This window comes from Diadema setosum, chromosome 1 (assembly GCF_964275005.1).
Source record: "Diadema setosum chromosome 1, eeDiaSeto1, whole genome shotgun sequence".
In the NCBI taxonomy this organism is placed as follows: domain Eukaryota; kingdom Metazoa; phylum Echinodermata; class Echinoidea; order Diadematoida; family Diadematidae; genus Diadema; species Diadema setosum.
This window is the reverse complement of record NC_092685.1, coordinates 31,322,236-31,338,410: the sequence shown is the minus strand read 5'-3', so window position 1 is coordinate 31,338,410 and position 16,175 is coordinate 31,322,236. Positions and strand designations below refer to the sequence as shown.

General features: G+C 40.5%; 1 protein-coding gene across 1 annotated transcript in view; it reads right to left on the bottom strand.

Moving 5' to 3' along the window:
* The window catches only part of LOC140231421 (uncharacterized), a 44,498-nt gene extending 35,628 nt beyond the window's left edge, over positions 1–8,870 (bottom strand). The window contains exons 1-2 of the mRNA XM_072311583.1: positions 8,760–8,870; positions 3,261–5,068 (exon numbers count right to left, since the gene is read on the bottom strand). Of these exons, the coding sequence (XP_072167684.1) occupies positions 3,261–5,057 (1,797 nt within the window). The 5' untranslated portion in view covers positions 5,058–5,068; positions 8,760–8,870. The remainder of the gene's footprint in view (positions 1–3,260; positions 5,069–8,759) is intronic.
* Positions 8,871–16,175: the final 7,305 nt, after the last annotated feature.

Genomic DNA, 16,175 nt, shown 5'->3' with positions numbered 1-16,175 from the left:
TAGTGAGTCTGTACTCATGCAAGCAGTGCCTCGCCATGGATTATCGATTATCGGTATCCTTCACAGTTGGTCATCAACAAGGTCAGGTAAAAGAAAACAATAATTCTGTTGAGTTTGTATGTCATTTTTCTTGAAACCACTGTGAGAGGAATTGGGGATTTTGCGAAGAATATTATGCAACTTTATTTCATTATGCAACTAGTGAGATACCATGCATACTGCATATACAGTGTATATGTGGTGCAGTGAAAGAAACATGGTCTCCGGCTAATCAGGTACTCCGCTTATCGGGTAAGAAATGCTCTGCTTGAAGCAGAGAGTACTGTATAACATTTTGTAAATTGGGATTTGAACCACAATTTTGTGAGTGCTGTGGTTAAATTTGTGACAAAAAACCACAATGATGGAATAAAAACAAAGATTCATCATTTTCATGGAAAGAGCTTGCAATTTCCCATCTTGGAGAAATATGATTTTTCACTGATTTGCATTTGAAAACTTATCAAATGTGTGAAAATAAACAATGCATATACAGGTTGTAAACAGTGAATTTAGTTTCATGAAACTCCCAATGACATTCCATCGTTGCTACGTACCCTAATATAATTTCTTTTAAGCCAAAGAAAGAAGACTCCTTCACACAAAAGCATACAACTGTCAAGAGTTCAGTGCATATATTCCAGTCTCTCCGCACAATATACTCTACAGGGTACAACAATTGAGGACACATGCACACATGAAACCACTGGCGGGGTGCCAACATGGTCACTCTGAGGCTCTGTTGTAGGACACCAAGCAAATGAACATAACAAACTTTCTTGATATCTGCCAGATTTGCTAAAATTTTCATGGCTACAGGTGTGTGCTGGTTTCTGCGATTATTTCCTCTGGAGCCAAATTGTCTTCGTGTGAACATATTGTAAGGAACAGCTCCGGCTTCTGATCATATCATCATCACTGCATGGTAACACCATAGGTTATACCAAACATATCTCATGCTTTTTCGCACGATGTTCAAAAGTCAACATGCACACACGTCAAAGAAAAAATGTAAGAAGGAACAAGAAAGTACTCAGAGCACAGACCTCAGCCACGCAGCTAATTTCCACCCATACAAACATGCTGACAATCGTCCAATTTCCCAATATGGAAGTCTTTTGTTTGAATGTCATCAGCTTCCAGCTGTGCGGCGCCATGCCCCAGCAGAACACACGCTTTAGTGCCCATATGCAACTTGAACTCCCAAGTTCATCAACCCTATCCCTCAAAAGATTTTTTTTTTAATCCTTCAAAAATTCATAAAAATTCCCGGATCACTACCAAAATTCAATAATCTGTTGCTTGTGTCATTATCAACTCTTCCTGTACATGTAAGTTTCACCCAAACTGGTTCACAACTCTTTTGAGTTATTTGCACATATACAAACAAACAAACAAACAAACAAACAAACAAACACCAATAGAAACATAACCTCCTTGGTAGAGGTAATAACTGAAAGTCCATGTAGTCACTTGTGGACGACAGATTACACTTGTACAGTAGACACAATGCACAGCTGACTGGGAACTGGGAAGTCTTTTCTTCTCACCCCATCACTCTATGTGTCATACAAGTGTAAGCACACAGCCCTTCAATTGCATTTTGATGAAATTCACAGATTTACAATGTTTTACCAAAGTGCAGTGACCTTTGACCCTGACTATTTACCTACAACATAGTGCCTCTGTTATGAATGTTTATATTGTCTCCAGCATTACTAATAGTAGACATTGCAGTTTTAAAAAGTCACTTACAATTGCCACTAAAAAGAAATATCTTTAATGATCCCACTCAAGACAAATAAAGGGCATTACACTATCACACACTTCCAAGAGAGTTAAGGTATAATGACATACACATAGGCAGAGAAACTTAAAAATAATTGTATACACTGAATTTCAAGGTCTTTGTATAGCAAATTCAAGGAATACCACCTGCCACTTGGCCAAGAAGGCTATTTAACTAGAAATGTCGCTACGGCGACTGGTGTATGCCTCCGCCATAATACATGGTTCTCCTAATAGGTCTATAGTACAATGTCTTGACAATGCGTGATGACAGTTTCACACAATTGGCAAAATATTAAAATGACAGGTTTGCCACAAATGTGCTGAATGCTCACTTTCCTAGAACTAGGTTCAATTGGATGAATGATTAAAATTTCAGAGTGCAGGTATTTGGGGGAACTGATGATTTTCACTTGACTTTTGACCCTTTTACAAGTTTATGCATTGAGTAATTTTCAAGGTATTGAGAAAAAGTATAATTTCAGTATCAAATGGTAAAATAGTATTATCGAAACCTGGCCTTTGACCTTTGACCCCACAGTTCCAAAGAGAATCACTGTTAGGTAGAACATGCATAAATATGTAAGTTTCATGACAATACCTTGAGTTATTTTTGAGATATGGAGGAAAAAGTGCAATTTAGCACTTTCACTTGACCTTTGACCTTTTGGCAAGAAACTTCCCACAGAATATATATCAGGTAATACATGCATACATCAAGTAAAAAAAAAAAAAAAAAACCTTCAGGCATTGCATAACCATAAGGAAAGTAGTGATATTTTGAGGAGTTGACCTTGACCTTTGACCCCCTGACCTTTGAACCATGACCCCCAACTTCCCTAGATAATCACTGCCCATCGGTACAAGCATATATACTAAGTTCCATGAAGATACCTTGAACCATTTGCGAGATATGGAGAAAAACATGAAATTTCAATTTTTTTCACAAAATAACCTGTGACCTTTGAACTTTGACCCTGTGACCCTAAAATCCACACAAAGTATCATCCCCCAGGGATATACCCTCATACCAAGTTTGATGCAAAACCACCACACGGTTCTTGAGATATCGACAAAAACAAAACGGGACGGACGGACGTACGGACGTACGGACGGACGGACGGACGGACGACCCGAAAACATAATGCCTCCGGCCACTTCGTTGGCGGAGGCATAAAAAGGCACCCTTTGGTATCACGACTGGTGATTTGCTGACATCAACATAGTAAAACAATTTCCTCAAAGTTTCATTGATGTACCATTCTTACTTTAGCCAATCAATTCTTTGTAACTCTTCTTGTCTTCAATTGAGTATGATACAGACCACCATCATAATGATTAATGATTTATAGAGCATTATAATCACATTTTGTTTCTCATGATATTTCAAAGAGCATGTCACGTTCCAAAAATTAAATCAAAATAAGACTCACCTTCGTAGGAATTGCATCTGGTGTTCTGTGGTGTTGTTGCCCAATTGCACTTTCTGATAATGCTGTCGATGACGACGATGATGATGCTGCCGGGAAACTGCCAAAAGATCCAAAGTCATCCTTTTGAGAGTCAGCCTGCAGGGATGAAGTTGCTGATGAGCTGTTAAACGATCCAAAGTCACTGAATTCGTCATTGTCTGACTGGCTCGGGACGGTCCCCGAACCAAAACTGCCCCAGTCGTCGCCAGCACTTCCCTCACTCTGTGCCTTGGTCTTGCTATCGTTCCTAGTACTTGCTGTTGATTCAAAACCTCCAAAATCATCACTGCCTGAGAGCGGACCACTGGACGGACTCTTTCTGTGCACAACTTCTCTGCAGCTACCAAAATCCCCAAAGTCATCATCGCTATCATCCATCTCAGGTAATTTGCTTCCACCAGCGGACACATCAAGATTTCTACTGTTTTCATCAGCTTCTTCACTGAAGCCTTTTGAATTAGATGAGTTTTCCACTTCTTTTGGTGCCTGCTGCACTGATTCAAATGTTTCAAATGTTCCAAAGTCGCCAAATTCATTGTCTTTAACTTTGGCTGACCCTCCAATCACATTGTCAGCTGCAACTTGTGTCCTATCAGATGCTGACGGCATGTGTTCAGAGTTATCTGACAGCGTTTGAGGTGATGGGAATGTATCAAAGTCTCCCCACTCGTCATTTTCCACAGGTCTCAGCTCCCCGGAGCCTCCCTCGGCATCGTCAGGACCATCCGCTTTGGGGCTTACATCATCCTTTCCCTCGGGGCTGGAATCGGGAGTCATGATGCTGTCGATGCCCGAATCAAACGTCTGCCGGTCACTATCTTGGAAGAGGTTGAGGGATCCCGCAGACGGCATACCAAGTCGGGAAACAGATGAACCACTTCCATCTCCTTGTGATTCCAGTGCAGAGAAGTCCTCCACAGCAGTTTCACCATCAGTTCTGTGATCAGATGGGTGGCCCTCCACTACAGTTGGTTTGACACCATCTTCCTGATTAAGTTCTGCATCATCGCTACCTGACTTGGTAGACATTCCTCCTATACTCTCTCCCGATGTGAGCTTAAATGAACCACTGGAAATGCTGGGTCTGGATGAGCCCTGCAGGGAAGAAGTACCATCAATTGTCGGGCTTTCATCGAATGAAAGTGTAGGAATCTCCATTCCATGTTTATGAGTCACATCATATTTTTTTGATGCCAGGGCATCGCTGTTTTCATGCGAGTTATTCTTATTCAACTCAATGGAACGTGTCACACTACTGTCACTTTTACTGCCAGTAGAGCTTGGAGGTTGGCTGTCTTCATAAAAACCTGCCCTTGGCTTGTTATTGGTGGTAGTCTCAAAGGATGCAAAATCTGCAAAGTCATCATCATCATTATCATCATTTCCATTGAGAGATGTTCTGCCAATATTATTATTTGTACTGTGCTTGGTTAAGTGGCCAGTGTGGTTCTGTGAGTTGGTGCCTGAGTCACTAAATGCAGCAAACGAACCAAACCCATCATCACTGGATGTATTCTGTTTAGCTCTAGCTAGGAATGGATCGGGTGGATCGTCTTTGATGGGAAGAAAAGACCCATTCCCCTTCTGGCTGGTGGCAGTGGTGTTCCACTTCCCTGGAGGCGAGTCAAGACCAGGTCCGTAAGGGTTGCTGGAGAAGGTGCTAAATTCATCATCGTCATCGTCAAATGCACCATCATCCATGGGAGGTGGTGATGAAGACACCATTGGAATGAACGTACCATTCCCTGATGATGCCATCTTCACTGGCTCTGCAGAATTGAGAAAGATATAATAGCATATTTTGTCATTCAAACCCTGAAGAACATAGGATCATAATTTGACAGGGAAAATTTATTTTCTTTATTTGACATATTTTTTCATTTGCTAACAAATTTTCAAATGACATTTTTGAAACAACAGTCAAGATAGCCTAAAGTACTGTTGCTTATTAATATAGCAAATAGGTGACCTGGTAAACTGTACAATAGGATCTAAAATTAACAAATAAGTTACAAATGTGGTTATTCATAAATTGTTTGAAATATTCATGTTACACCTTTAACCATACAATACAAAATTTTAGCCTCATTTGCCATTTTTCACTTGTATTTTTCACTTGTCATCTGCTCAATACGAATGTGTATGGTGAATCGCGGATGTGGACAGTGATTCTGGTGAATGAATAAGATGTAAAAGATGTTGATTAGTGCACTCTAAAAATTATACCTGGAATTATAATGTGATTTTGCACTGTGCTAAAAGATAACTTTTTGAACAGGAGTTCACTTGAGGTTGACCAAAAAAATTGAATTAAATAATTCAAATAATTTGTGAAATTCATGATTTTCAGGACTTTGTCAATAACTAGTATTATTTTTGCTTAAAAATTCAATATTCATCCTCTCGAGTTTGGAATTCAGAGCAACAAAAAAATAGCATCCATTGATACAATATTGTACATACTGTACATTCTCCTAGATGTATTTGACAGCATACTCCTGAAATAGGCCCCACCACTGCCTCTTTGTACTAAAACTACAGTGGCTTCTTCATAATACTTGTGAATTCAGCCCCACTGTGTGGCATTCAACGGTACAAGCACAGCAGTGGGGCTTTCTTCCACAGTATGATACTTGTGAATGCGGCCACAACAAACAGCATTTACACGTGACTGATACAGTGGCAAGGCCGATTTCCGCAGCACAGCATGCTTCATCATTCCTTCTTTCCTTTTTTTCCTTTGTTCTTTCTTTTCTTTCTCCCCTTTATTCTTGGAAAGACTTCCTAATATCACTTGACTATTATATTTAACCACAGAAACCCTAACCTAACCCTAACCCTAAATCTGAACTACCCTAATGCCCCAGTCACATATAAACATGGATCCTCAAGGATCTACATGATGAACCGGGGAGTTCCGGGATAGTTTCGACCTCAATGGAGCGTTGACAAGCGTTGATATGACTGTACACATGGCATCAACACGGCAGCTACATGGATAAGGCCGGAAGAGCGTGGCGTCTACACGGACCAACACGGCATCTACACGGATCAACACGGCAGCTACACGGCAGCCACACGGACCATCCTGGATTGCTCTGCTAACACAGCAGTCCCAGTCTCCGGATGACGCCGGATGTTTTTGACCTCCAAAAGTTGCCGTGTTGGCCTCCCAGCGTCAACAAGGATCTCTCCCCGGATCACCCTGGATCAGATCCGGGGTGGTCCGGGATGTCTATGTGACTGGGGCATTAGACAAATAGTGAATGATCACAAGTGTGATGGTAAAAGACTTCTCACAAGGTGAGATAGAGGCACTCTATAATGCACCTCATCTTTCACCGTGTGCAAAATCCTGTTCCGCTGCGCGAGTGAAGACCATAAACTATTTTGTTCTATAAAACACCTCGGATGTCAACAGATGCATGTGGTCCACAAAGATTCTTTAATTAAGCACAGAAATGGCAACCATTTCCGTGAAAGGCAAATGAGTAGCTTTACCGTCACAATCAACCATGCATGTACACGAAACTGATCGGTTGAAGTTATTTACAAACATGAGTGACAAAAGTATGCACCTGTAAGCGCTCTTGTAATTGAGTGCACGCGTCAAATGTTTGTTTATTGTGACATTATGCACCTATCAATTGTAAGACCCACTAGGTGACCCCCGGGAGATGTCAGTCATGGTCAAAGGAGAGTCCACTTCTTATTACCATGTATGCACCCTCCGTCGCCACTTTGGACTCACCATTCAATGAATTATACGCACCCTCCGTCGCAATTTGGACTTACCTCCACAGAATTTGACTTGCCATCTTACGCACATCGGGTTTTGGAGGTTTCTTGATGTCTGTCACTTGTGTCTTCTTTATTTTCACTTGCTACTACAAATTGTAATTAAAATCTATCAACAGAAAATTTTGACCTTAAAATATAACAAAATTATAACAGTAGTTTTGATATGTAAAAATATCCCTCGTAAATATTTATTGTTGAACATTTTCCCCCTCCAAATTCAAATTCGTCGTTCGAGTACATACGGATTGTGCAGTGCATGCGCGTGAATATGTGCTGCTGCACTAATGTGCATGCGCATGCATATTGTACGTTGCGCTATAGCGGGACTATTTTCAATGCCAAACCAGCAGCAATCGCAACCGCATGGCACTGCCACACAAAATACATGTACTTTCAAAGATAGCAATCGTGAATAGGTAGGCCTACATGTACATTCATTTTCAATTGGCTTTGAAAAACTGATGTTTCTTTGAAGTGTATTATTGCATTTGTCAAATATTTGAACTGCAATAGTATTTACTGGTTGTTTTGAAGAGTTCTCGTTCACATGCATTCACTGATTCTACATTCATGTAGGTTCCTACATGCGTTGATCGACGCGTCCACGGTTTACGGTACGGGTCCTGTGCGTACGTACGTATATACAACGCGTGTTCGGTGCTGAAAGTAGTGCCAGCAGTGGACTAAATTGGACGCACATCGGGACCCACCCAGTAAAGAGACTGTCATTGCCCCACCATAACGTCTCTGGCGCGACTCACCAATGCAAAGGTATCCTTGACGGTGCCCTGAGTCCATAATTTTGGCGCAAATACTCACCCATGACGCACTTCTCCCGGGGGTCACATAGTGGGTCTTACAATTGACAGGTGCATTACAGAGCCATGCTATGGAACAAAAACTTCGAGTCAATCACAAGTTCAACCCGGGAGTCGATGGCAATTAGATCTAGTGACATCAGCCAGCCCATACACTATCCATTTTTTTCTCAAACAAAATTACACGGCTGACAGCCACAGCTGCAGCGTGCAATGGTACTTTTGTTGAATGTCATGTGATGCACTGGGCAATCGACCGATCGGATATATAGATTATTAATTAGAATCCTAGGGCCTTGGCATGCCTTTGTATGCTTGCTAACACACGGATGCACACGCACTGCGGTTCAGTGTGGCCTATTTCATGATTTTGCTTAACGTTAGTAGAAGGTCTATTTGACGCAAGGATACCGGCATAAAATCTCGCTCAACGACAACAGCTGCCTTCATCAACATTATCAACAAGTTTGACCACCACGATCATGTCAACCATTTCAACACGGCTAGGACCTAGATTTCTGATCTGATTCTCCAACGCTGGTACTGTCCAAGTCCGGTAGTTTCTACAATCAAACACAGCTGAAGCATAGAGAACCTACGAACAAAGTGTACCCGGTACGTTTGTGAATTGTATTTGTAACAGTTCTGTTATAGGTTTTACTTCATGTCAATGGCAATGACCCATGCCATGGCCTGGGCAACACTACAATTCTGTAGACCCGTTTCTACAGTCAAACAGTGGGTTACGCCCGCCAGCTGCTAGTCGGGTCTACATTCATCACCCTAAGCGAACCATGGTATACAATGTAGAAACATTTAGAAGAGAAATAAGACGGCTTACAAAATTTTGTTCACCCAGGTAGCGAAAGACTGCAAGGAATTCCGGTAACGACATCAAATAACCATAATTCGGGCCTCCATTTCTTCCACGTCTGCTAGCGCACAGTCCGTCGGCATCTTTAGACTGGTGAAGATTTGTGACGTAGAGGGCGTCAACAAATTTTGAGCTTTGTCACTCCTCGATCCGCCCCTTGTCCGATCGGATTTGATTCGCTCGCGTTCGCCACCAGGGAGGCGTGATTCAATCATCTTCAGGCCTACCGGTACAGATATGTTTATATTCTTACTTATTTTGGGGAGAAAACTTTGCGAGAAACTTAGCAGGACATATTCAAAGATAAGTGTGTACATCAATTTGCTCTTAATGACAACACATGTGGTCTGTAAAGTGGCAGAAATTAATTTGATATCTTAGGAGGATATGAAATGAACGGAATAAACAATAAAATGGGGGATAGAGATCTCTTCTTCTTCTTCCTCTTCCTCTTCTTCTTCTTCTTCTTCTTCTTCTTCTTCTTCTTCTTCTTCTTCTTCTTCTTCTTCTTCTTCTTCTTCTTCTTCTTCTTCTTCCTGTATTAACGCCTTGTCATATGTTTTGAAGAAGAGATGACACTTTTCTCAATGCTGGTATGCTGATTATCTTGGTAATATCTAATGTTACATTATTAGTTTTTGACTGTTTATAGTTGGAAGTAGTATGGCGGCAGTTAGCAGACATTCTCCAGACAAATTTGGCCAATTATGAAATTTTGAAGGTTCACTCTTCTTTTTTTAAGGAAACAGTGATATTAGCTAATATGCAAATGAGTTGAGCTGATTACACAACCTTTCAAGTTTCCAACTGGCATATAAAATAAATCTTTGTTATATTTTCTATTTGACATTAAAAAAAGTATAAAGTTGTGTCCTTCATGTAAAAGCATTGCCGTATGTTCATATTGCTATAATCAAGCAATGATAAGTTAGGCAAAGAGGGTTGTAGTCACTTAAGCATGGACCAAAGTTTATATACCTTTAGTATCAGTAATCATTGCTTTTCTGTTGACAAATCAATGGAAATTTCAGTGCAGTGGCAGATCCAGAGGGTGGTGCAACCGGCGCATGCCCCCTTTATTTTTTATCAAAAACAAAAGAAATAAAAAGAAAAAAAATGAAACCTGGAACTGGCACCACTTGAGAAATATTAGTTTCGCCCCCCCCCCCCCCCTTTACAGAATTCCTGGATCTGCACCTGCAGTGCAGTGTGTAGTGCCTTGAAGATACCATCACCTAAATAATGGAAACCAAAGCCCACTGCCATGCATAAATGTGGATTGAGTGAAAGCAGCAGTATTAACAGAACACATCAGTGAAAGTTTGAGGACAAACGATTCAAAAGTTGTAAGAATCTTTCAAGTTTCGGGGTCGCCATCACTAGAATACTGGGAGACGACTACAATTCATGATATCACTATGGACAACAATATAAAGAAAATACATGTATAAGGAGAATTCCACAAGATATCCTTTTCATGAAAAGTACACATTCCATCAACTTCTTATACTGACATATGTTAAGAGTAATATTATTTCCCCTGCTTTCTGAAGAGGCGAGTCAAATGTTCTTTCATTATGCTAGAAAAGTGAAAAATGTTGAATTTTCGTTATATTTTCTTTGTATTGTTATCCATAATGATGCCATTAAGTGCAGCAGTCTCCTCTATCCTGTGATGATGGCACCAAAACTTTAAACATTCTTAACTTTGGAACAGATTGTTCAGTTTTCCTCAAACTTTCACTGATGGATGTGTTCTACTGATATTGCTGCTTTCACACAATGCACATTTTATATTTGGGCTTTGGTTTCCTTTAATCAGCATGTATTGAAGTGATAGCAACCAATATCACTTTTAGAAGAAACATATGAAGAGTTTAAATGCAAGAAAAACAATGATGATACATTCATTTTTATAAACCTGAGATATTTGAGATTAAAACTGCTGAAAACCAAGGGAAATAATCAAAATGAATGTGCATTGTAATAATTTGATATCTTCTAGAATATCTTTTTTTGTTTGTTATGTAACATACACAGTACTATTGCAAAGAGTATCTCTAGTTCATGATTACCCATACTTTAAAAAAAAATTGTTTAGCTGTTTTTGCATTCAATCTCTTCATATGAAACTTATTTAATATTTTCTGTGCAATTTTAAAAACGTAACAATTTTGCTCCTCTAATTTCACATTGTTAATCAGTTGGGTAACTCAAACATGGAATGGAGGTGCACATTGGCAATTACAACCTTTTAGTTTACATCTACTTTCACTAAACTTCACTGATCTATTACATGTCACAGCTTGCATGTATACACTGTTGGTCAAAAAGGTGGAATAATTTTGTATTGAATAGAAGTCGACCATTTTGTTTGCATTTAAAAGGCTGTCTCTAGACAAGCTGGTATGTTATTGATTACATAATGTTACCCCATTATTCAGGTGATAATCGAACATGTAAAATGTGTTATTACGTAACAAAGTTACCTTGTGCAGGCTATAAAGCCCTGTGCAGTTGAAATATTGCCCTTTTTTGCTGATTTTGCACCGTGTAAAGAAAGTTGATTTTTTCCAAGTTTCCTGTACTATTTGCATTAAAAATTGGTACAGAGTCCCCCTAGACTATGCCTGGTCAAATGCTGATGGCAATGCACGAGAGAGTGATAGCGCTTAGGCAGGAGGGCTACAAGCAGACTCGTATAGGAGAAATCCCGGGAATTTTATAGGGTGCAGTCTCTAAAATCCTTAAGCGTCATCGTGAGAGAGGAAATGTGCAGCCACGGAAATCACCAGGATGTCCCAGACTGACAACAAGTAGAGATGATCGTCAATTGTTGAATCTTAGCCGAAGAAACCGGAAGTCACCAGCGAGTCGTCTTCAACGCTTGTGGAGGAGACATCATGGAATCAATGTCTCAAGATCAACAGTCAATCTCAGATTGATACAACATGGCTACTGAGCACGATGATTGGTTTTGATGTCCACACCTGATGGTTCGCCACAGGGTAGCTCGTCTCCTTTGGGCCAGGCAGCACAGGACGTTTCAACTGGGACATTGGCAACACGCTATCTTCATGGAGGAGAGCCGGTTTTATCCTTGACCATGGAGATGGGAGACAGCGGGTTCGTCGGTTAGCTGGGGAAAGCCTTTGGGATGACTGTGTCCACGAGACAATTACCCAAGGTGAAGAAGGCCCAGTGATGGTCTGGGCCGGAATCCATCAAGGAGGAAAAACGCCACTGGTGGTGCCGGATGGCACCACTAGTGGCATTTACTTATCTAGTGAACGCCGCTGTCTACAGGGGGTTGTTGGAGTTCCACTGCCTTCCACATGAAAGACATGTGTATGGGTTCAATTTCCGACTGCAGGATGATAACGCTAGACCGCACAGGACAGCTGTAGTTAGAGAATTCCTAGAGGTAGAGGGGGTTGAGCAGTTGCCATGGCCAGCTTGTTCGCCAGATATGAACCCCACAGAACATGCATGGGATGCCCTAGGCCGAGCCATCAATGGCAGAGAGGTCATTCCTCAAAATTTGCGGGAGTTGGCAGCTGTGTTGAGGGAAGAGTGGGAAGCCATACCTGTTGATGTCATCAACAACCTGGTGGACAGCCTGCCACAACGCCTACGCGCTCTGATTCGTGCTAGGGGTGGGTATACCGGGGGTGGACATACCCGATATGGTGAAATCTTAAAAATGACTTAAATTTGATGTGAACTTGTCAATGCAATCACAAAGAAAGTCATCTGGAAAATTGAATGAGGTTTAAAACAAATATTCTGTTGATAAAGTTTCATTTGTAATGTTACCAATGTTGTTTCATGCCCATCTATATATATAAAAGTCTCGAACTACTGCTGCTGCTGCTGCTGCTGCTGCTCGCACTTGCTCGGTGCACTCAGGCGGAACGCCAAGGGCATTCATAGGTCATTGCATTGAAAAACTGCCTGTGTCATTCCCACTAGGCAGGAGGGATGATGCGTGTACACTCGTGCGAATGTGCACTTAGTTGACTCAATACAGCACTAGTTTATGTCAATTTTATGAAAAGAAATAATAAACTGTGAAGGTATAATGAAAAAATATTATTTTTCTGTGTATTTTATTCATAAATCATCTTCATTTCCACCTATCTGTAATCACATCTTACCCACTTGCAAATCGACGTGTCCATAGTGTCCTCGAGCCCCCGAGATAGCGCTGGGACATTCCATTCAATGACGGGGTTTTTGTTTTGCAACGTTATCAACTAACTCTCATGTAAGCAAGTTCTTGCTATGGCTAATCTATTCTATAATGTATCATAATCTATCTATGCTTAGATAGCCTAATTCAATTTTGCAGAGACATAGAAAAAGATTTGTTTTACAATCGTGATACGTTCATCTACTCATTTACCCTGTGCTGGAATCCGCATGTCTGCTCCGCACGTGTTATTGCTATCGCTCAAACTTCGATCGCGATGGCTTGTATGTAGATACACATGGCATGGTACAAACAAATCGGACGTAAGAAGTCGTACATTCAAGAGCTAAAACAGACAAATAGCGAAATCAATGTCCACTGAAAAGGTCTTGACACTGTAATGTATGTTCCAAAATCATGTTTGGCTTAGTTTTGAGAGGATTTTCAAGGTTTTCCTCGCTCGAGATCAGGAATGAGATAGCTGTACTAGGTACTCATCATACAACGTGTACTGTAACATGTGCAATGTATGTGACGTGACTGTTGCATGCATCGAGTGCGACAAGAACGCTAGGAATGCACCAGCTACGCGGTGTGCTGCAAATTCTTGGGGCGAAATTAGACTTCATTGTTCAGCCCGTCTAGTATTTATATTTTCATGATAATTCTAATTCTTCATAAAATCACGATTAACATACTTAATATATTCGTTATATATTTTAGAAGAGTAATATGAAATATTTGGGTTTTTTTTTTCAGTCCGAGAGAAAAAGACTTTTGAATAAAAAAGTAATAATAAACAAAAATTCTTAACTCAAGTCTAAATTCCATGCGCCTTCTTGCAGTTCCCCGCAGTTGTCCATGGATACGATGCATAATCAACTGTTTACAGAAGGCGTTTTCACATCAGCCCGATAAAAATCCAAGCTCGAGATATTTGTTTTTATTCCCCAAGTCAGAAAATAGCGCGCTATTTCGAAACATCAGGCTGATGTGAAAACGCCTAGAGTCGTACCTACCCTACTGCTCCTGTTAGATTGTAATTGAGAGCGATTGTGATTTTATCGGTGGTGTTTATAGCTTTATAACCCTAGCCAATAAAAAAAAGACAAATTCAAACATCAAATGGTGTGACAGTTTTAGTCAGAATTCCCTATCGATATCACTTGTTGCCACGATAGTTTTCAGATTTCACTTGCTTCATTATCGAAGCTGTTGGACGTTTGAAAGAACTGCTTCACAAGAAATCACCTTTGATTTATCATTCACATATTTCTTTTATTAGTTTAATGTCATAATATTTCATGATGGTATGTGTTCTGTCTTTACATGGCAAGATGGGATTTTTTTTCCATCCAGGGTCAAAGAAGAAAGTGACAGCAAGGAAACAAAAAGGATAGGGAGGAAATGAAGAGGACAGAAAGAAATACCTGCTCAGCAGGCTCTTTTTTTTTATTGATTTAACACAATGGTGAACGCAGTACATCAGATTATAAGTACAATTCTAAATAATTTATTAGTTGAAAAATTAGCAAAGAAAACGGGATTTCATCAAGTTCTAAATAAAAACTAAAATTAGCATCGCCATTTAGATCTAATGTTCACTACAGAATAGACCTAATGCAAACTTATTGTCAAGCTTTTGGTTGAGTTTCTTTAGAGACACAAATTTTGGTAGCACTAAATCCGAGTGAACAAACAAAATGAAAAAAAAAATGAATTAGCATCGCCATTTAGATCTAATGTTCACTACAGAATAGACCTAATGCAAACTTATTGTCAAGCTTTTGGTCGAGTTTCTTTAGAGACACAAATTTTGGTAGCGCTAAATCCGAGTGAACAAGCAAAATGAAAAAAAAATGATAAAATGCAGGTCTCTAGACCATTCCTGTCTGTGCACGAGCGAGCATCAGCACCGTTTCAGTGTCACTCTCGTCATCGGCCTAGGCTATTCGTGTCATGTCGTACTCGCCATCAACGTCATGCTCATGGTCACACGAAATAAATTGCATCATAAGGGTTCGTACATCAACATCACCAGAATCATGGACATTATCATCATCATCACTATCATCTCAACCACAGCAAATCCCTGAATATCACTCCCATCATCATCATACTCTTCACTCTCACAAAACACATCAGCAAACGAGACCTAGCTAGACATTAGTTATACACAAAAATGAAAAGGAGGTGGAAAACAAGTAATGAATACACGAAGACTATCGACAGTGGTATTTTACCGTAGAAAAAAATACACAAAACATCTTGCACCGGAAAAAAAAAAATCGAGGTAAAAAACTACGATGAGTAAAACTAGGGTGAAAACCCGATGCCTGGAAGACGAACGATGAAAACATTTTACGGTAAAAATGCAAACTCGAAAACAAACGAGTGGGTACCATACAAAGAACGATGTTCTCGCACACACGTAGATAATCTACATCGTGTTCAATCAAAAAACTCAATAAACACTCGAACAAAAACTCACCTCTAAATTGTTGCAAACGAGATAATCACTTAAAATAATGAACAAAACACTCTCAGAAGTACGATTGTACTCTGAGAATAAAAGATATAGAATGATACGAAAGCAAAAGAGAAAAAAGAGGGAGATATGGACGGGAAACCTAGAGAAGTTACGCAACACTCACTAACGTAGATGGAATTCGACACACACAGCTAGGTAATCAGATATCCACGCACTCTCTGAGGAGATCGATCGATATCACGATACCGCGCGTAAGAAATCACTGCAGTTGCTGGGGCAACAAAGATACATGCGCGCTGTAAACATGAATATTGATTACTTTCTCAGCAGGCTCGAACCACAGAACTCTGTGTAAGAGTTCTGTGGTCTGAGGTCGTAGGACGCCCTCTTTTGGTCAGAAATAATGCAGCCCACGCTGGATGTTTCAGATTTTCGCGAAAAACTGTTCGGTTTTCACCACAATTTGCTTGGTTGTGGTGGCCCTGCCAAGTTTCCAGCGTACTGAACACATTCCCGGTCATAAATTTTTGTTTAGTGTGCTTAACACAATTTTAAGCGGGGTGCGGTATTCGGGCCCCTGACGAGGTGCGGGCACCTCGCTATACTTGACAAGGGACGCCGAGGCGCGTAGCGCCGAGCCTAGCTGCCGAGGCGCGCGCGCAGCGCGCGCCGAGGCAGCTAGTAGTTTATAATGATTTAG